General features: G+C 34.6%; 3 protein-coding genes and 1 pseudogene across 3 annotated transcripts; 2 read left to right on the plus strand and 2 right to left on the minus strand.

The window, feature by feature from the left end:
• On the plus strand, positions 1-1,731 carry LOC128169234 (uncharacterized). The gene has a single exon (XM_052835400.1). The coding sequence runs from the start codon at positions 1-3 to the stop codon at positions 1,729-1,731; it is 1,731 nt and encodes a 576-aa protein (XP_052691360.1).
• A 3,554-nt stretch (positions 1,732-5,285) lies between these two features.
• LOC128169233 (uncharacterized) lies at positions 5,286-8,153 on the plus strand. The gene is made up of 2 exons (XM_052835399.1): positions 5,286-5,394; positions 5,696-8,153. The coding sequence occupies exon 2, from the start codon at positions 5,736-5,738 to the stop codon at positions 7,398-7,400; it is 1,665 nt and encodes a 554-aa protein (XP_052691359.1). The 5' UTR covers positions 5,286-5,394; positions 5,696-5,735; the 3' UTR covers positions 7,401-8,153.
• A 1,433-nt stretch (positions 8,154-9,586) lies between these two features.
• On the minus strand, positions 9,587-13,165 carry LOC128169232 (uncharacterized; annotated as a pseudogene).
• A 2,607-nt stretch (positions 13,166-15,772) lies between these two features.
• LOC128169225 (uncharacterized) lies at positions 15,773-17,946 on the minus strand. The gene is made up of 5 exons (XM_052835392.1): positions 17,777-17,946; positions 17,347-17,442; positions 16,320-16,353; positions 16,144-16,206; positions 15,773-15,883 (listed from the first exon to the last, which is right to left on the minus strand). Exons 1-5 carry the CDS (start codon positions 17,944-17,946, stop codon positions 15,773-15,775), a joined length of 474 nt encoding a protein of 157 aa, XP_052691352.1.
• Positions 17,947-22,065: the final 4,119 nt, after the last annotated feature.

Genomic DNA, 22,065 nt, shown 5'->3' on the forward strand with positions numbered 1-22,065 from the left:
ATGGCATTAACTGAATCACAAATTCCACCCGACGCCCAGCATTACTTGGTGTGTGGCACTGAAGAGTGTAAGAAGAACTGCCAGTTTTACTGCAATGACTGTCACCAACCAACGTGTGAACAATGCAGAGATGAACATCAGAAGAACAAGAAAACCAAGAACCATGAAGTGGTCCCTTATAAGCTACGCAAACGTCAACTTCCTGTAGAGAAATGCAAGATCCACCCAACAAAAAAAATAGTTATTCTCTGCGAGGAATGTCAAATTCCTCTTTGTTACAAATGTACAAGCACAAAAGAACATCGCGGTCATGTGTTTACCGATCTACAAACAGTCTTTGATGAAAAGGTTTCGCTATGTCAAGAAGAAATTGCCAAAATTAGAAATTATTTCGAACCAACTTCTCAAGATTTGAAAAAGGATATTGCTAGTGATGTCACAGAAATGAAGAAAATCATGAAAGGTTTAAGAACAGCCTTGAAGGCTGAAGCTGAGTCTGTGAAAAAGCTGGTAGACACAGTCACATCAGAAAATACAGAAGAAGTTGATAAAATAGAACAGTCATTATTAGAAACATTATACAGCCAAAACCAAAATATTGATGTTTATATCAACTATCTCAATGAGTTAATCAAAACATTTTATGGTTACCTATCCCCTTCAAACATAGAACAATTAACATTTGCTCTCAATTCAGAAAATTTGATCATAAGACCCATACCAGAGACATCCAAACCAGTCCTACCCGTATATACTGCTGGTCAATACAGCAAGGAAGATGTCGTCAAACTACTGGGTAGAATAAATGTTCCTAATATTAAACCAGTGAACAGAAAAATAAAGCCCATGGAGACTGCCTCTACACACTTGAAACCTACAGGGAAACAGAGAAAACAAGACAAAGAGAAATCTGACGTGAAACAAACACTGTCTCTGTCTTCCTCTGTCACCAAGGTCAGCGAGTACAAAGTACCAGGTGTTGGCAGTGTATATCATATATCACTGGGTAAATCAGACAGACTCTGGGCCAGTGATAATATTGGTAACCTTGTCAAAACAGATCTACGGGGGAATCAGCTACAGGAGATACAAACCAGTGGTGGATCTGAAGGCTACCACACAGTCACACAGGACGGGGATCTGATCTATACAGACAAAGTCAACAAAGTCATCAATAGGATAACACCGGATAATACAATCACTGAATTCATTAAAACAGGAGTCTGGAGACCACTCAGTATACACTCCTCCCACATCAACGGAAAAATACTTGTGGGGATGGATAAGGATAACAAAGGTAAAGTCACCAGGTACAACAAGACAGGGACAGAGATACAGAACATACAGAGAGACAACAAAGGGCAGGGACTGTATAGACTACCACACTACATCACAGAAAACATCAATGGTGATGTCTGTGTATCAGACTTTAGCAAACATGCTGTAGTGGTGGTGGATAAATCAGGACAACACAGGTTCTCCTACACAGGTCAGGGGTCATGGTTTCATCCCTGTGGAATATGTACTGATGTACTCGGTCACATCCTGGTGTGTGATAAGTATAGTGAAACGGTTCATCTTCTGGATCAGAACGGTCAGTTCTTGTCTCAACTACTCACATCACAACAAGGGGTAGAGTTACCCATTAGTGTGTGTGTGGATGAAGAGAACCATCTCTGGGCGAGACAACGCTTCACCAACACAGTGACAGTGTACAAGTATCTACAGTGAACATTATATATCCATACAATAATTACATGTATGTACTATGTGTATGTTGTGAGAACATGTAAAAATAACACAGTGGTACATGTAAGTGTACAATTACTGCATGGTATGTACGGTGTACATTGGATAACATATCATTCATGTAAACCTAACTGTGTATGTTAATTTGTAAATTTATAGAGTAATTTCATCGCTGAAGAGTTAACTATTAAATAAAATATACAGGTATTAACAATCTTCGTTTTTAGTTAGTAGTTTATGGTGTTATTTTAATTGGTGCAATAGGTTTATTAAAACACATTAACTTTTTTAAAAACTGACCTACACATATATTTGATCAGTACACATTTGTTACATTCAGAATCTTTAAATATACATCTATCAAATATTTAATCGTGTGTTAATAAATATACCTCCTTACCACTGCCTTAACAAATTTAAATCTTGACAATCACGTAAACTACGTGAACTTATGATCAATAAGCCTGGATTTGCTAGTGGAGTGAGGGGTATCCCCTTCCCCCGGTAGACCTTTGATACTCTCCCCTCCGTGGATCCGTACATGCAAGATCGGGGGATTTTTCATTTGTTATATTTTAGCCTTTACCGATGTGAGAGTTATTTCCCTTTAAGATTTTTGAAAGGGGGGGGGGGGGGGCTGGGATGGGGGTGGAGGACAAGTTAAGCTCTCCAAAGTAGGCGATATTGTGTAAAAAATGAGCACATATCGTGCCACTAAGAATTATGTGTATAAGATAAATGTATCGGGCGTGGTGCCACTGGCGATGTATATACAAAGGTGTACACAAGGTAAATGATATTCCTTGACGCTCTCATTTTCCTGAATTTTTGGATTCGGTTGTTTTTTTTTTTCGTCAGTTGTCAATTTTTCACACACTTAAAAAAGCTTGGATTTAAATATTGAAGTTGCTCTTTTTAGACAATATCAATTTTTGAGAAGAGCTTTGTAAAAATAAAGATTAAAGAGAAAATCCAAATTTGAAAGCATGTTGGTATTTATTCAGATATTAAAACATATTTTTTTGGTGAAAACAGGATATCTCAGGGCCTAAAATTCTACCAAAGAAGATCAGGTAATATTATATAGCAATTTTTGAGATAAGAATTATTTATGAAAAATGTTATAAAATAAAAATAAAAATAAAAAAATAAAAAATAAAAATAAAATTGTTGTTAGACGATAATTTTCAAATATATGGATAAAATTCACAAGATACATACATGTATATCAGTTGGGAAAACTCATATGTAGCCCGTTTCTCTGGCTTACCCATAATGCTCCGCAAAAGTTCAGGGAAACAGGCTATCATGATGGCAAAAACCAATTTCAACAATCAAACTTTATAACGCGATTAAAATTTGGAATGATCACATCAATAAAATATGAAATATTTGAATAAATAAAAAGACACAATTTTTGGTATGTTGATTAGACGATAAAAATTCTAACACGTCAATGTATATTTTTTTTTATCCAACAAATGTAGACCCCAAATACGCTCCCGTGTCCATCTGGTGGCGGTAACAAATTTTAAAAAGCTAATCTAAATTATAAAATGTCGGTGATATTTAAATTTTGGGGTTTTTTTTGCCCCAATATGTGTCAATTGTATTCCATATTGGTTATATGTGGACAGCATAGACAATCTTTAAGTAGCCGAGTGTTAGACAAATAAAGCAAAGAAAACTCAATACAAACAGACAAACCAGCCGCAATGACATATAAACGAAATATTGTAGTTACTGAATAGAACTCAAGATGGTATGGTCATATGTTGATATTAATGTGAATTATAGTGCACTATAATTGAAATACTTTTACCGGCTTAGAATTTTTCAAATTTTACAATATTTAACCAGATAAACGTTTTAAAGTTTGTGACAGCTGAAATTTTTAAAATAATTAACCCGCTGCGCTACATGTACAATTGTCGGGGGGGGGGGGGGGGGGGGGGGGGGGGCTACTAATATTGTGACGTACTTCTTATCGAATAAACAATAAAATCAAGTATAATTTTATAACCTTTTTCTTTCGAAAATAGATTACCTAGCCATGAAGCGCAGTGAGATTGAGTGTAGCTATGCATATGTTGGTTATGTTTCGAATGCCGCTGGGATTTTTTATAAATATTACTTTTCATAAAATTAAAAAAATATTTTAGGGGCAAATAATGTAATATTTTAAACAAATGAACGTAATTTGATTATAATGCAGGGGATAATATCCATTGCACGCGGGTCCTGTAATATGACCTATTCCACATTGAAAATTGACAGGTTTTTTCCCTAAACCCCGTTGAAAAAATTCTCAAAATTAATGTGTATTAGTGTTATACAATATGAACGATGAAATGCTGATTTTGTAACTATGCTAAATAACACACCCTTTGAGATATCAATCAAAATATCTTAGCGTTCTGTTAATTATTGTATATATTGGTGAACACATTAATTTAATGAGCAATCATGTTATATGCAAATGTAAACCAAGAAAACTGTATATAATGTTTGGTTTTTTGCTAACTTGTGTTGAGTCATATATCATAAAACTGTGTTCCCAGTAGATAAATTTGTCGATCAAAAATTCCCAATTGAAAGGGTACATGACCTTATACCAAAAAGGGTCAATCAAACCATGTAATGTAATTTTATCCACATCATTAATTTGGTAGGTGTACCATACCAACTTAGAAAATTTAAACCTGCAGTTTTCAGCACATGATAATGCGTCATAAAAAATTTCCTGAACGAATGAGGATGTGAAAATCCGTTTAATAAGCGATTAAATCGATTCATAAACTTGCGTACGGCAAATAACACTTTGCAGTCTGTTATGGCTTTCAAGATACACCTATCTATTAAAACCTACTTTGTTACTTCTATAAATATGTCATATAATAGCTAAAAATTAAAAGAACGAAACATTTTACCACTACCCAGCTGCAGAGTTGTTGAGAACAATGCAGATATAGGAAACACACGGAAATTTCCCTGACTCTTTGATGGGTTTTTTTCAATTCACACACTTTGCTTAATAGCAACACGTGTGTAACTCTCGGTTTAGGCAAGGGAACATCTCTCTGTAAAAGACAAACAAAACCTAGGGAGCTCCAAAAAAGACGAATATCTTTGTGATTGGTCTATCTAAATTATGAATCGCCACGATCCTCTCAGATTGTCGTTTTTCTGCATTTTACGTCAATTGAAAAGACCGTGTAATGCGCTAGGTTTCGGTTGTCAACAAAAGCAACATTTTGTCTTGCCTAGACGGCAAGTGGTTAGTGCACTGGCTGCTCTCTGCTAAGAGGGTGGGTTCCAACGACCCTGAGTTCAAACGCCGGTGAAAGTGGATCTGAAGCACCAATATAAGCACATTTATATTTTCCCATAGATCGTTTCCTAAATTATTCAGGAAATTATTTGTAGACCATGGATAATTTAACTGTATAGGATATATGTTTACTTCTAGCAACCTACATGTATCATAAAAATCAATGAAAGCCTTTAGACTGTATTTCATTTTGATTACAAGTGAAATATCTAATTGCTGAAACAGGCCAAGGTTTATTTTATCTAAACTGCAGGTGAAACGCTTATAATAGGTATAGATGGAAATAGCATCGGTTATAGAACAAACAGCTGACGGTAAGGATTTATATTTTTGATAACAAGATCGATGTCGTTTAAGCTTTGACTATTAAATTTTATATATTGATATATTATATATCGATACAACAAGTAGACTACCTACCTTATAAATGATATGTTGATGTGGTTAAATAGAAAATAATGGTATTGTGGTATAAATATATAAATTGCAAAGAAACCAAACATTAGTTTTTTGTTTATTTTTAGAAAAAAAACCACAATGCCCAACCAAACTTACGGTGTCTGACCATATAAAATTTAATATAACTAATAAAAATGTTTGTTTTTTTATTTTTAGAAAAAAATACAATGACTAACCAAACTTACGGTGTCTGACCATGGACCCTCGACGTTGTGCCCAGGACGTGTTACGGTGTCACATCTGTGACACACATACCTCTTTGCACTGTGAAATTTGTCAAATTCATTTGTGTAAAGCGTGTGTTGGGGATCATCTTTCAGATGAATCCAAAGACCATAAAGTTGTACCAATAAAAAAGCGAGAATCTACACCTACATGTTCTAAACACTCATCAAAACAATGCGTGATTCACTGTGAGGAATGCGACATTCCTATTTGTGTGCAATGTATTTCTTCTGGTGAGCATGAGCAGCATAAAAAAGTGGACATTTTGAAAAGTTTCGATAAGAAAAGAAAAGTATTGCAAAGAGATTTAGAGGAACTGGAGAAAATAATTTATCCACAATATCAAGACATTATTTCCAAAATCCAGACGGAAAAAGTTGATATAAGTATACACTTTGAGAAACAGAGAACAGACATTAAGAAGCATGGAGATGATTGGCACAGAGAAATAGATACAATTATCAAAAAACTTACAACAGACGTCAATAGTATGGAATCCAACAGTTTGGCCGTCTTATGGGGAGAGGAAACCAACATCACTTGCATTATGTCTGAAATCACACAGTTTATAACAGATCTCCAAACAGTTTTAGAGTCCAATGATATAAGCTTTACCTTTGCATATAAATCACGGAATAGTGATTTTAAAAAAATGCATCCTTTACGGAAATCGGCCCCACCAAGGGGTATATTTACGCCCCAAAAGATCGAAAAAGAACATATCTATCAACAGTTTGGTTCTCTCTTATTATCAGATGAACATGGTTTTGCAGTAATTTTTGCTTCTCATGATTTTTCTCCGAATGAAAGACCGGGAACTGAAAAACCGCGAATAATCAGAGAAATAAAAACTGAACACGAAGAAATAAATCGGCTGTACAGTGTGTGTTGTCAGAGTGATCAAGAAGTTTGGACTTGCAGCGATGACCATATCATGAGACTCTTCAACCTTCAAGGAGAATTAGTGAAGTCAATCGAAACCAAGTCAGGGAATAAACCAAAGGACATTGCAATAACAAAACAAGGCTATCTAGCATATACTGACTACATTAATCAAACTCTGAACATAGTAAAAGAAAAACAGATACAGGAGATAAAATTAAGGAAATGGAGACCCCATGGTGTCTGTACGACTGCCTCTGGTGACCTCCTGGTAATCATGGACAGTGATAATAACAGAGAATCAAAAGTCGTGCGTTACTGTAGCTCAAAAGGAAAGGAGAAACAAAGTGTCCAGTTTGATACTAACGGTCTCCCTCTGTATTCACCTGGTGGCATAAAATACATTAATGAAAATAGGAATGAAGATATCTGTGTATCTATCTGTTGGGCCAGTGCAGTAGTTGTGGTAAGCCGAGTAGGAAAATATTGCTTTACATACAATGGACCATCCACTACTGCCACCAGATCATTTAATCCTTACGGCATCACTACAGACAGCCAGGGTCGAATCCTGACGGCTGACTGTAACAACCACAGTATCCATATCCTTGATCAGGACGGACAGTTCCTCCGCTTCATTGACAACTGCGATATATGTTGTCCATACGGTTTATGTGTGGACACCAACGACAACCTGTTTGTGGCTGAGTGGAAATCGGGAACAATGAAATTGATTCAAAATTACATGTTCTAGACAATGATTAGTGCACATTTTTTTTCTGATGAATGTGTCTTTGCTACCCATTTGAAATGATATAATGATCTTTCAGGCGGTTACATGTCCTTTAAGATATTAATTTGTGTTTGTATCTGAAAAACAAAACATGTAAAGATGAAAATGACAATCATGAATAATACAACCGGAAATGTATCTACATATATGTATGTGAATTTTTTTATAAGATTTTAAAACCTCTGAAGATGCAAATTTAACGCTGATAAATTAGATATTGCATGTTCCTATCGAAAAAGTTTTCAGCAGTTTGAGTCATTCAAATAAGTCCTTAGAGTGTTAAATAGCATGTAATCTATATTATTTGCAAATCGGAAATGAGTGCGATCGATTAAAGCAAAGAATTCCAGCGGAAAAATATTTATATTTCCATTTAACATTATTTGTTTCCGTGTCAGTGTTATTTTGGCTATTAAAATTAAATAATATGTAGCACAACATAAGTGACAATCTCCAACTTTATTCAACTTCCTATATGCCTAAAATCGCAAAGGGTTCAAATTTGTTGTAAAATACCTGTATATAAATTAAGTTTATTTCCTTAGTAGGACTGAATCATAATATGTTTTAATTATTTCAACATGCAAAAGTTGTTTATTCTTTCATTATTCAATTCTTTTTTTTTACATCGATTGACGCCAAATAACAATTATTTTTGGCAGCTGTGCATAATTTCAAAAGGTAGATATTATCATATATTAAACATCCATACAGAGAGGAATGTATGTTATAGAATGTCACTTGTTTAACATTTGATCTTAACTTTGTTAATTTTAATTTGTCCTTGTATTTGTACTATAAACGGGTATGTATGAATAAAGATAATCAATTAACGATAGCTTATGAATGGAATGCAGGGAGCTCTTTATCATCATATACATATTATGCAAAATTAGATTGAAATTGATACTTGAACCAAAAGATGTTCCTCCTAAGTTTTATACTTTAAAAAACTCAATTCCATGCAATATAAAAAAAATATATTTAAAAAGAAATTCTAGAAAAAGACAATTTTTCAAACTTAAACTGATTATATTGAAAGACCAAATTTAGTAAGCATTAAATATAAGTTGATTCCGCTTACGAGCAAAATAAAACAAAAAAACAAAGTGTGTAAATAATGACGAATATGTTTTCCATCAATGACTATTAAAATATATTCACATCGACTAACTTTAAAGTATCATTAAATTCCCTATATTTCTTACGGAAATTAATTTTAATTCACAGCTCTTCATGTATATAGAAGCTAACAAGAATGAAATCTACATTATCCAGTTTTACATGTAACAAGATAATCGATTATGCAGTCGAAACCTTTTTAAACCTAAGAAAACTATGAAATATTGGTGATGATAACATGCGCGGATCCAGAAAAGGGGGTGGATGGGCCAGGGGTCCCTCCCCCTGTAAAATTCAAATTTCTTTCAGTTTCATTATAGAATTACCAAAAATATGCCTTGAACCCCCCCCCCCCCCCCCCCCCCCCGCTAAACTCAAATCACCGTCGGAACCCCCCGCCCCGAAAAATTTTCTGTATCCGCGCATGGTTATCCCATTATGACACAGTTTGTATCGCCGAATTCTGATGTCTATCACTGTAGTGCAATGGATGTAGCTTTGATCTACTGACCCGCAGGTCTCCAGTTCGAATACTGCAGGGACGTTTCACTTTGTTTTATTGAATATAGCGGTGATATTTTAAACGTTGATTCCCCCCCCCCCCAAAAAAAATGGAGTTTTTCTGTCATTTTCAAGTCGAATGTATACTCGAAATCCATGTCTTTCAGTTACTATAAATTAGATGTTTAGGACTTCTCCCAAAGATGTGGAGGACCCTAAATATTTATCTTCTATCAAATTCATCAATTGATGAAACGCTGAATGTTGAATATTGTCTGTATTTCTTTCAAGGTACGGTTTTTTTTTCAAGTCAGGCCCAGCATTTGGACAACAAGGCTCGAAGATCAAGGCCACAGGGGAAGATCAACCTTTTGAGAAAGAATTCACTTAGATGGAAATCCAATCGCAACTTCACGGGCTTTTAAGACAGTGTTCTTACATAAATTAGATTAGAACTAGTGAAAGAGAATAATACGATAATTTATATATCAATATCTTAAATGATCAGTGCCTATTAACAATTTTGTGTTAACATAATTACATTTGTTTTTTAAGATGTCACTTTTAAGGATATCATTCAGAAAACATTCTCCTTACTTCAATCAGAGTTTGATGACATCATTTACTAGTAAAACCATATGTTACGCAAGTCCTTTTGATAGCTATTGTCAAGATTCAATCAGAAAATAAGTGTCTAATAGCTATAAAAAGAAAAATAATACATGTTTATTTATTCATCAATTGTCAGGCAATGAATATGATTCATTAATCAAAATTATAAACATACCAGGCTACATGAATGTTTACATGCATTTCTATGTACACTGTATATACCAGTATATAACAGTGTTGTTACATTGTCTCACAACACACACACAGTACATTATTAGTGTATGGACATATAATGATCACTGTAGATACTTGTACACTGTCACTGTGGTGGTGTTACGTTGTCCCACCCAGAGATTGTTGTCATCATCCACACACACACTAATGGGATAATCTATCCCTTGTTGTCCTGTGAGTAGTACAGACAAGAACTGACCGTCCTGGTCCAGAAGATCAACTGTGTTACTGAATATATATGTATCACACACCAGGATGTGACCGAGTACATCAGTACATATTCCATAGGGATTAAACCCTAACCTCTGACCTGTGTAGGAGAACCTGTGTCGTCCTGATTTATCCACCACCACTACAGCATATTTGTTATTGTCTGATACACAGACATCACCATTGATGTTTTCTGTGATGTAGTGCGGTAGCTCATACAGTTCCTGTCCTTTGTTGTCTCTCTGTATGTTCTGTATTTCTGTCCCTGTCTTGTTGTACCTGGTGACTTTACCCTCTGTATCCTTTATCATCCCCACCAGTATGTCCCCGTTGATGTGGGAGCAATGTATACTAAGTGGTTCCCAGTCTCCTGTTTTATTGAATTCAGTTATTATATTATCCGATGTTATTCTATTGATGACTTTGTTTTGTTTGTCTGTATAGATCAGATCCCCGTTCTGTGTGACTGTGTGGCAGCCTTCGGATCTGATACCACTGGTTTGTTTCTTCTGTAGCTGATTCCCCTGTAGATCTGTTTGGACAAGGTTACCATTCATATCACTGACCCAGAGTCTGCCCCTGATTTACCTAGTGATGTATGATATACATTGCAAACACCTGGTACTTTGTACTCCCTGACCTTGGTGACGGAGGAAGATAGAGACAGTGTATGTTTCATGTCAGATTTCTCTCTGTCTTGTTTTCTCTGTTTCCCTGTAGGTTTCAACTGTGTAGAGGCAGTCACCATGGGCTTTACTTTTCTGTTCTGTGGTTTGGTGTCGGGAACAGTTATTCTACCCAGCAGTTTAGCGATATTTTCCTTGTTGTGTTGACCAGCAGTAAATACGGGTGGGACAGGTTTGGATGTCTCTGGTATTGGTTGCATCATTAGGTATTTTGATTTGAGAGCAAATGTTAATTGTCCGATGTTTGAAGGAGATAAATAACCAAAAAACGTCTTAATTAAATCATTGAGATAGTTAATGTAGTCATCTATTTTTTGACTTTGACCGCTTAAAGTTTCCAATAATGACTGTTCTATTTTGTCAACATGATTTATTTTATCTAACGTGACTGTGTCTACCAACTTTTTCACAGACTCAGCTTCAGCCTTCATGGATGTTCTTATGTCTTCAATTGTCCTCTTTATTTCTTTGACATCTTCAGCAATTTCCGTTTTCAAATCTTGAGAAGTAGGCTCAAAATAGCTTCGAATTTTGTCAACTTCTACGTGACAAAGTAAAAATTTTTCAGCAAAGACAATTTCTAGATCGGTAAACAGATGACCACGATGTTCTTTTGTGGTTGTACATTTAGAACAAATGGGAATCTGGCATTCCTCACAGAAAAGATCTATGTGTTTTGATGGGTGGATCTTGCATTTCTCTAAAGGAATTTGATGTTTGCGTTGTTTATAAGGGACCACTTCGTGTTTTTCGGTTTTCTTATTATTCTGATGTTCATCTCTACATTGTTCACACATTGGTTGGTGACAGTCATTGCAGTAAAACTGGCAGTTCTTCTTACAGTCTTCAGTGCCACACACCAAATAATGCTGAGCGTCGGGTGGTATTGGGGATTCAGATAATGCCATCTGAAATTAGAAAATTTTAATATACCGGTATATACAATTTAATAAGGTAAATAGCTTCACTTTACAAATCCACTAAAACTTATCAAGACAATGAAACACGTTACAGCGTTTATTACTCAGGTCATACAAATATCAATACTACTATATCAAAACAATAGACCCGAATTTTGGCCTTTAATACCGGAAGAGTAATGTCTTTAGTTTTATATATATTAAACATCATTTGTACTTGAAGATTGCCAATTTGTTTTAATTTTCTCAATTCAGCTTTGATAATTAATAATCAACGAAATTTCCTTTAAAAATCCCTGAAATCATCTGGATTTGTTTGGATTTAACAATCTTGCGTTTGCGCAATACATTCACGCTAACGGAATCTTTAGTTTATGTTTCCATAATATCATATTTTCATGAATAAACTCAGAAACGATAATACAAATACGTGTAAAATTTCAAAGGAAATTTGCTATAATTATATATTCTGTTCATCTATATCTTATGAGAGCAATTATAAAATAACAAATTTACCTATAAACTGAGTAATTACTTTTGTCTTCGTGATGGCAATTTGATTCCATGGATAAATATGTTTTATCGTTAAAATGATCAATTTCCTACGGACCCGGTTTTACGATAGAATGCGTTCCGTGTATTGTCTCTGTAGCAAAGAAATTTCGCGACTTTACGTTTAATGAAAAAGTGTTGAGTTTTTCGATTAATAGTATATGGATTAAATTTTGAAAGATATTTACAGACTCAAAAAGGTTTATTACAATTAATTTGACTGTTATTTTCAATGCAACTTCATTAATTTTTTTTTTAAAATCGTTTCGGAGCGATTCTGCAATTTTCTGCTACATTAAGGATATATGGGAGGCAATCCAACTGTTGCAAGGGCCAAATTCACGAGACAAGACACAGTTAGATTATTCTAACAAATGAAAGTGTAGTGAACTTCATAGCATTATTTTAGGCTTATAGCTTTGTTATGTAAATGTCAACAATATGGTGTGTCGATGTATCTATTTCGTAAATGTCCGATATGTAATGTTAACCCGTGCAGGCACGGGTCAAAGTCTCGTTTGTAAATAAAAATGTTAACCGTTTACTTTTCTTTCACCAGAAACTGTTATAGAATAACACATATCTTTAAAAATGCAAAAGGAATGGAATAATAAAGCTAGATAACTTTATCATGTCTCTAAAAATGGTCACTACTTTCGGTTCAATAATAAGGACAAGCCCTTGTTGACTTATCATCTAGATTACGGTTAGGAATATGTAAAATGTTGAACCGTCATGAGATATATTAGATAGTTAGTTTTCTCACAATTTCAGACAAAATTGTTCTAATTAACTTACCACCTTAGACTTGCAATGCCTGCATGATATGCACGATATCTTTTTCGTACGACAGAGACAGAGGACCAGTCTACAAACCACCTGTGTTCTGTACAGAGGTATAATAGTAACGTATTATTGGATTTAAGAACCTTGATAAGAACCTCGATCTGATTGGTTGCCTACTACGCCTCCATAGTTAAGCGAGTCATTGGCTAATGATTTTCCTTGTTTAACTTTACTATAGTCGCCTTGCACGCTTGATAATCAGATTTCTACATTTTTAAATGATAAGAAAACAATTATTCCTTAATTTATTTTAAAAGCACGGATTTTTCTTCTAAATTTCAATATATATTATGCTGTCTCAATGTACCAGAATGTGCAACACTACATTTTGGCCATATTGATTCAAGAGCCTTAAATACTTTACATACGCTATATCTAAGAACCTTGTTATGTCTTTACTGACCATGTCTAAGAACGATAATTTTATACTGACCATATCTAAGAACCTAGCTTGTCTACTCTATACTGGCCGTACCTAAGAACCATGTCTTCTCTATACTAACGATATCTTAGAATCTTGCCCTGTTTATACTGACCATATCTAAGAACATTGTCTACTTTATACTAGCCATATCTAAGAACCTTGTCCTGTTTATACTGACCATATCTAAGAACCTTGTCTACTCTATACTAACCATATCTAAGAACCTCGTCTTCAGTATACTAATAATATCTAAGAACCTTGTCCTCTTTATCCTGACCATATCTAAGAACCTTGTCTACTCTATATAAACCATATCTAAGAACCTTTTCCTGTTTATACTGATCATGTCTAAGAACCTTCTCTACTCCCTATAAACCATATCTAAGAACCTTGTCTACTCTATATAAACCATATTAAAGAACCTTATCATCTTTATACTAACCATATCTAAGAACCTTTTCTACTCTATACAATCCATATCTAAGAACCTTGTCTTCTCTACACTGACCATATCAAAGAAACTTGTCCTGTTTATACTGACCATATCAAAGAACCTTGTACTGTTCATATTGACTATATCTAAGAACCTTGTCATCTCTATACAAACCATATCTAAGAACCTTGTCATCTCTATACAAACCATATCTAAGAACCTTGTTTTCTCTATACTGGCCGTACATAAGATCCTTGTCTCATTATATAAACCATATCTAAGAACCTTGTCTTCTCTACACTGACCATATCTAAGAACCTTGCCCTGTTTATACTGACCATAACTAAGAACCCTGTCTACTCTAAGAACCTCGACTACTTTATATAAACCTTATCTAAGAACCTTGTCTACTCTATATAAACCATATCTAAGAACCTTTTCCTGTTTATACTGATCATGTCTAAGAACCTTCTCTACTCCCTATAAACCATATCTAAGAACCTTGTCTACTCTATATAAACCATATTAAAGAACCTTATCTTTATACTAACCATATCTAAGAACCTTTTCTACTCTATACAATCCATATCTAAGAACCTTGTCTTCTCTACACTGACCATATCAAAGAAACTTGTCCTGTTTATACTGACCATATCAAAGAACCTTGTACTGTTCATATTGACTATATCTAAGAACCTTGTCATCTCTATACAAACCATATCTAAGAACCTTGTCATCTCTATACAAACCATATCTAAGAACCTTGTTTTCTCTATTCTGGCCGTACATAAGATCCTTGTCTCATTATATAAACCATATCTAAGAACCTTGTCTTCTCTACACTGACCATATCTAAGAACCTTGCCCTGTTTATACTGACCATAACTAAGAACCCTATCTACTCTATATAAACCATAACTAAGAACCTTGTTTTGTTTATACTAACTATATCTAAGAGCCTTGCCCTGTTTATACTGACCATATCTAAGAACCTTGTCGACTTTATACTGGCCATATCTAAGAACCTCGACTACTTTATATAAACCTTATCTAAGAACCTTGTCTTCTCTACACTGACCATATCTAAGAACCTTGTCCTGTTAATACTGACCATATCTAAGAACTTTGTCTACTTTATACCAACCATATCTAAGAAACTCGTCTTCAGTATACAAACCATATCTAAGACCCTTGTTTACTCTATACATACCATATCTAAACTCTTTGTCCTGTTTAAACTAATCATATCTTAGAACATTGGCTACTCTATACAAACCCTATCTAAGAACCTTGTTTTCTCTATACTGGCCGTACATAAGAACCTTGTCTCATTATATAAACCATATCTAAGAACCTTGTCTTCTCTACACTGACCATATCTAAGAACATTGTCCTGTTTATACTGACCATATCTAAAAACCTTGTCTACTCTATATAAAACATATCTAAGAACCTTGTCCTGTTTATACTGACGATATCTAAGAATCTTGCCCTGTTTATACTGACAATATCTAAGAACCTTGTCTACTTTTTACTAGCCAATAAACTGGCAAATAATTTCACAATAGTTTTTAATAACTGCAGGTCTGTGGATCCTGGTCTGAAACTGAATTCGGATGGACGACCTGATCCTCCATCCGAATTTTTTATTTCAGATCGGGAAACTACAGACCTGCAGCTAAACTATAGCTTATAGCATGTGAATAAAAGTAAAATACTTTTTTATGTGTTTTAGCTTAAACTACAGAGCTTTACATGTAGAACCTTTGATTTATATTTGAATATTAGAATAATTATTCCTGTGTAAAGATTAAGCTCCTTCTCACCTTCTTTGAGGACCTTAGTGGAGTAACCACGGCCGCTGAGTAGGCAGACTGTATCGCCATCTTGGACATCCTCCTGGCCTTAAAACAGATATAAATGTTCATATGAACTATTATCCTTCGACAAAAAGGTTCACATGATCAATTACGCATTTATCGATTTATTAAGTATTTATGTCACGTTGCATATTTTTAATTTACCGGGCGGCAGGAAATACAAAATTTTCATATTGTTAATTTTGAATTTACTCCCAACTGGTAAATTCGAAATTTACATCAAGACGATTAATTCAGGAATATATGATCGGTTTATATACATGCATGCATATAAGTATAATCACCTCTGACGTTATTCGCTTCTCAGCCAGAAATGTTTTGATGGTCAGCTCTGACAACGCCCGTGCCTAAAGAGAGAACATGTATATAAAGAAATTACACAGAAAAAAATTAAAACTCGTAGATTTATTTGTAATTTGGATACTGTATTTCAACAAAAGGTGGGCCCTTTTTTCAGTACTTCTTCCCTGAGAATTATCTCCCCAGACACGGCACTAAAACTGGACAGGGCCTGTAAACCACGTGACTACGAAATATTCAATTGCAACTTCTCGGGCTTTTCCGGCAAGCTCGGAAAAACACCTCAAATGTATTACCTAGGCGTCCATGACACCCCCTTTTTGTAAAACTTGATATAAATTCAACACATTTTAAGATCTGTTGAAATGTGGGTTCGACTTCATTAAAGTCAATGATATACCCTAAAATATACAACAGGAACGACATACAATGCTGTCTAGCCGATATCTATTTTACTGGGAAGCGACTCTATTTTGTATAAAATTCTAACATCCGGTGATGTTTATACATTCGAGGTGTTTTTCCGAGCTTGCCGGAAAGGCCCGAGAAATTGCGATTGCGAATTATTGAATGTTCAGATTTGTTTTGATTATCTTTTAATAACAAGAATACATTGCTGAGAATGTTTACAGTCAGTTCAAGCATATCTTTTACAACTTACAACATAGCATATCATAGTACTGAAATCTCATAGCATAACATTGCAATCTCATAGCATAGCATTGGAATCTCATACCATAGCATACAATCTCATAGAATTGCATTCGTCATATCATACCATAGCATTCCATAGCATAGCATTCAACATGATTTTAACTGGGTTTAAATGGTTTTATTTGGAAGAATAAACGCTCACATTGTAGAGTAGTGGTTAATTTTGGCTTTTTATCATTTAACTTCCAAATGTGTAGAACTCTTCTGTGTATGGAGGCGTTTTTGTTCAAATCTCATAGCATACCATATCATTAAGCCCTTCATGTCAATTTCTCATAGTATAGCAAACAAATCTCATAGCAATGCATTGAAATCTCATAGCATATCAATGAAATTGCATACTACAGCATAGCATAAATTTGTAAACGATATGCATGAAATGACTGTACAAATTAATTCGTAATATTGAATCAATGACATGATGAAAATATAATCAAATAAATCTGGTTAATCTGATTACAATTAATTATCACCATATCGCCTGGTCAAGTTCTTTGTCGTTTCCTTCCTCCTCGTCATCACTGTCACTATCGCTGTCATGGTCCAACATCATCGATATCCTGGAACATCTAAAAGAAAAAAAGGCGCACATTTCCAAAACAGTGTAAACGAGGGACTCGGTATCTCCAAATCACTGGTATGTTGAAATTTATAACATATGAATTTAAGTTAATAGAGGAATAAAGAAATAATAATAAACAACACAATTAGTTATTACACATCAATAATTAACAATTCAGCAAAATGATAAACTTATAATTACCTTGGGTTCGGAATATTTCTCGAAATGTTCCCATGTTGCATCTGTTTGTATAAATCCGGGTGCCATTATTTCGATTTTCGGGGGCATGTTCTGTGTCCCTAGGGACTCTATTTTTATCTTTTGGAACAGGTCATGGGCACCTCAGTCCTGTGGGCATTTGCTCGGCCTCTGTGTGGGCGCAGTTGTCCCTCTTCTGTGAGTGCATGTGATGTGCGTCTGTGGGCATGATATGTGCCTCTGTGGACACGTGCTGTGCCTCTGAAGGCACGAACTGAGCCTCGGTGGACATGGAATATGCCTCTGTAAACATAATTGCTTTGTTTCTTATATAGTGCCATAAAAATGACATTATCATAATTTTAAAACATATGTTTAACAATAGTTGGAAATATCGTAGAATATTTTCATTTCAAGTCAATTCAGATCCAGTTCAACCCCCCCCCCCCCCCCTTTATCCATTAAATTCGCCGCCCCAATATGAAATACCTTCCAACGACTCCCCTGTGTTTGAAATTTCGTGAAGGGGGTGGGTGGGCCCAGATTTCTCTATCTATCTAGATACAGATAAAACTAAATATATATTAAGTAATTTTTTTAAAAAATTTGATTTAAAACACTATCTATTCAGAACTCTAGAATGTAAACTATTATTTTTCAATTTTTACAATAAAACATATGGATCTTAAAATGCATATATCCCTATCGTGAAATCTAAGAAAACCGTGTCGATCGGACTAAAGCATTGATTGCATTGCCTTTATCGTGCAAGGATCTAGGATATAGTCAACGCGGGCGGGGAGGGGGATTTGTGTGCAAGGGGGGGGGGGGTGTCAAGTCGATGCTAATTTTCGGCAATTTTGAAACATCTTGATATCTGAATTTATATGGGGAGGAGCAAGGGTCCCCACACCCAACTTTATCCATGCATGACCCTAACGCAAAGCATTAATAAAATCAGTCATTGAAATACAAATTGGGCTCTAATTATATCCATCTTCATGCAGGCTGTTTAAAATAACAGTCAAACGCTGCATTGCTTTTAATGACATCATAATAGAAACATCGGATCCCATAGATTTTTTTGGTCTAATTTTAAAAACCAAATAAACAACATGGATTACATACACAGATCCAGAATATTTTTCAAGGGGGGGGGGGGGGGGTTCGAGGTATACTTTTGTTTGCAAAGGGGGGGGATTGAGACATATTTTTTGTGTGCGAGTGGTGGGGGGGGGGTGTGAAGACAAACACAAACCCTGCCGCCCCCCCCCCCCCCAACCTTTCTAGTCTAGATCCGCTTATGGGTTATGAGGGAGTATTATATAAATAGTGCCTGTTTGTGATGGTAACAGTTGAAATTGACACCCCGAGATAACCATTGTCAACTGACGCGAAGCGGAGGTTGCATTATAATTTTATATTATAATTTTTATATTGCTTTTATATAGAAATGACGGAAATTCTACGGCGAACCGTACGCGCATAATTTACGCGCATGTAACAAATCGTCGTGTTACCCGTTGCTAAGTGTGCTGTTAACGCTGAGGGTAATAGAACGGATTATCAACTGCGATTAAATCAATCAGATTTCAGTATTTAACGTGAAAGTATAAAAAAAATACATTACTGTATGTTTATGCATTTGTGTCTAATTTCAATCAAATATTTCTGATAACTGTCACTACCTCTTTGGGGTCGGGAGGGGTGTTAAAACAATTTAATGAAATGACAACATGAAACCACTTAACCTTAGCTTTGCTGAAATTTAAATTAGACATTCATATTTAAAAAAAATAGGACATCTAATAAATTACAACATGTCTTTGATCCTTAAGCTAAGGGTCATGAAAACGTTTGAACTGAAAACTCGGTTCTTGAAATAGACATCAAAGTCAGATACTATGTATCTTTTACTTGTTTTAATCTGACTTATCATATGCACTTAAAACTGTACAACGTACAATATCCAGAATAAAACGATAAAATGTTGTCACAAATTATTGTCTGTGCAATGTTTATAACTTGTATATACCTATGTTAAATAATATACACTATATATTAACAATGTAAATAAGAAATTAAAGCAAGATTTTAGATGATTGACGTGTAGTTTTCATGGATGTAATTCTTTTTGACATAGATTGATATGTAGAAAGAGAGAAATACATGTATAACTTATAAAAATCTTCTTTTGTTATAACTAAAAGCATATCAACATTTCAGTTAGTTACTAAAAAATATGAGTGTCACAGCAGTCAACAATAATAAGTTCATGGCGTTTTCCTGCTAACATTTTCTAATTAAGCTTTTATCTAAAAATGTGTAATGTGGTAAGCATTCTTTTTTTATACAAATTTAACAACACCAGCACAGTCTGTGTGATCACAGAGTAAAATTTCCTGAAACAATTAAAATTGAATTTTTAACAAATATAAATAAAAAAATACAACTATGGATATACATTTCTGTAAAAAGTTGATCTAGGTGCTTGTGGATTTTTGATCTTCCACTTCTCGTCCAAAACATTCAAATTTTAATCAACCCTTAAAGAAATGGCATAGTCCTATGCGTTTCCCTAACCTTTAAATTTCAAGTCCTACATCTCTTCAATTATCAAACTCTATCTCTGTGTGTCATTACATATTTGATCTACCTTTGTATGAATGGATAGTTTGAACAAACCTGTACATATAATATAAATAAATATGTCTCTTTGATAGAAATCTGAAAAAACCCAAAGAATCACTATTTCTGCTGCAGATTTAGCGGCATCTTAGTTAGCTTCCATATTGTCTATGTTTACAGCTAGCCAGTCATTCACTTTGTTGTACAAACAGGAAAAGTAAATGTCAAGCAGAAATAGTTTATCTCAGCATTTTAAGGACAAACAGAGTTGTCCCTCTTTAGCTTCACCAAGACTGTTTGTTCCTTCAGATGACGCAACACCATCTTGTAAAAACAGGAATATAAAATAAAGTTTGTTAATGAAAATAAAAGTCCAAGAATTATTTAACATCTCTCTCTCTCTCTCTCTCTCTCTCTCTCATAAACACAGTTATTATTAATTAGTAATGAAATCTACATGTCGACTGATCAAAACATGAATATTAATAACGGTCTGAACAATGCACATGCTAACTTTTCAGTTGTAATTTTTTATGATAAACTTCCCAATTAAATACATGTACGTATTGAAGCTTTCATGAATGTTAAAATTTTATCAATTTAAAACGATGAATTTGACAATGTTTGCAAGTTTTAATCTATCAAGAAAATATTTTTATAATACGAGAAATGTGCATCTTAAATGTGAAACTTTAAATTGAAGGCTAATGTGCCATTCATCTATGAGCAAGTAGTCAAAATCCAGACAATTCAGACATTCAGGTCAACTAAAAATTATTATGGTCAAATTCTAGAACAAGAATGGCATCATCAAAATTGAGTCAAATTTTCACAAAATATTTTTTTTTACTATTCAGGGGACGGTAATTTTCTTGTCCTGATTTACTGGAACTGTTCGGCCTCCACTTTGATGATGATTCGTCATCTTTGGCGATGCCCAGAGCGACAAATATCGCTAATAAAAGCTGTTGTTTTATTGTGTTCATTTGATGTATTGTATTTTTTTTTTAATATTCAATAAGATTTAGAATACAGGCACTTGCAAGGATCCAGTATATTTTTTAAAAGGAGTTGGGAAGGAGGTGTGGGGGGGGGGTGGTCCGCAAGGTATTTGAGGCTGCCGACATACTAGATCCGCGCATGCAGGCATAATACTATTGAACCTATGTATATATAACGCTCTACTTACATGTACAAGCACTGAACGCGTGTTTAATCGATAAAAAACATTATCTTTAATTAAAGTGTATATAATGCTTTGATTATATTTTTCTGAAGTTGTAATATGATATGATTTAATATTATTAAAAATTTTATCATCCATCTTCCATCCATCTTCCATCAACAAGAAATCGGTGTCATGATTTTTCATAATTCACATTTCGGAAAAAGTTCAATATAAAGTTTTTCAAGTTTTATAGAAGGTAAAGGTATACTATTAACTTCCTTTTCACTTATTCGTTATTTTCAAATCTAATTTTTACATAGTCACGGGAAAGGAAAAGTGGGGTGCAAACTCCATGTTAATTAATTTCTTTGTATGAAAGTTAACGAAAAATCTTTCCTACGCAAAAAAGTTTGCCCCCCCCCCCCCCCCCCCCCCCGATGCTACGTGCGTGTACTGTTAAATCTTGCATCACATACATTTACACTTTTGTTTACATACATCTATTGCACGCGTATCACAATGACACCGGGTCCCTTTCATGCAAATACATGACTATTTACTTATTCAAGGTAAGAGGTCATACAACCAGGAAGTAAATTACACAAGTCTCGTATTCTCTCATTCCAATCTCATGAT

The sequence above is a fragment of the Crassostrea angulata genome, unplaced genomic scaffold, assembly GCF_025612915.1.
Source record: "Crassostrea angulata isolate pt1a10 unplaced genomic scaffold, ASM2561291v2 HiC_scaffold_107, whole genome shotgun sequence".
Classification (NCBI taxonomy): Eukaryota; Metazoa; Mollusca; class Bivalvia; order Ostreida; family Ostreidae; genus Magallana; species Magallana angulata.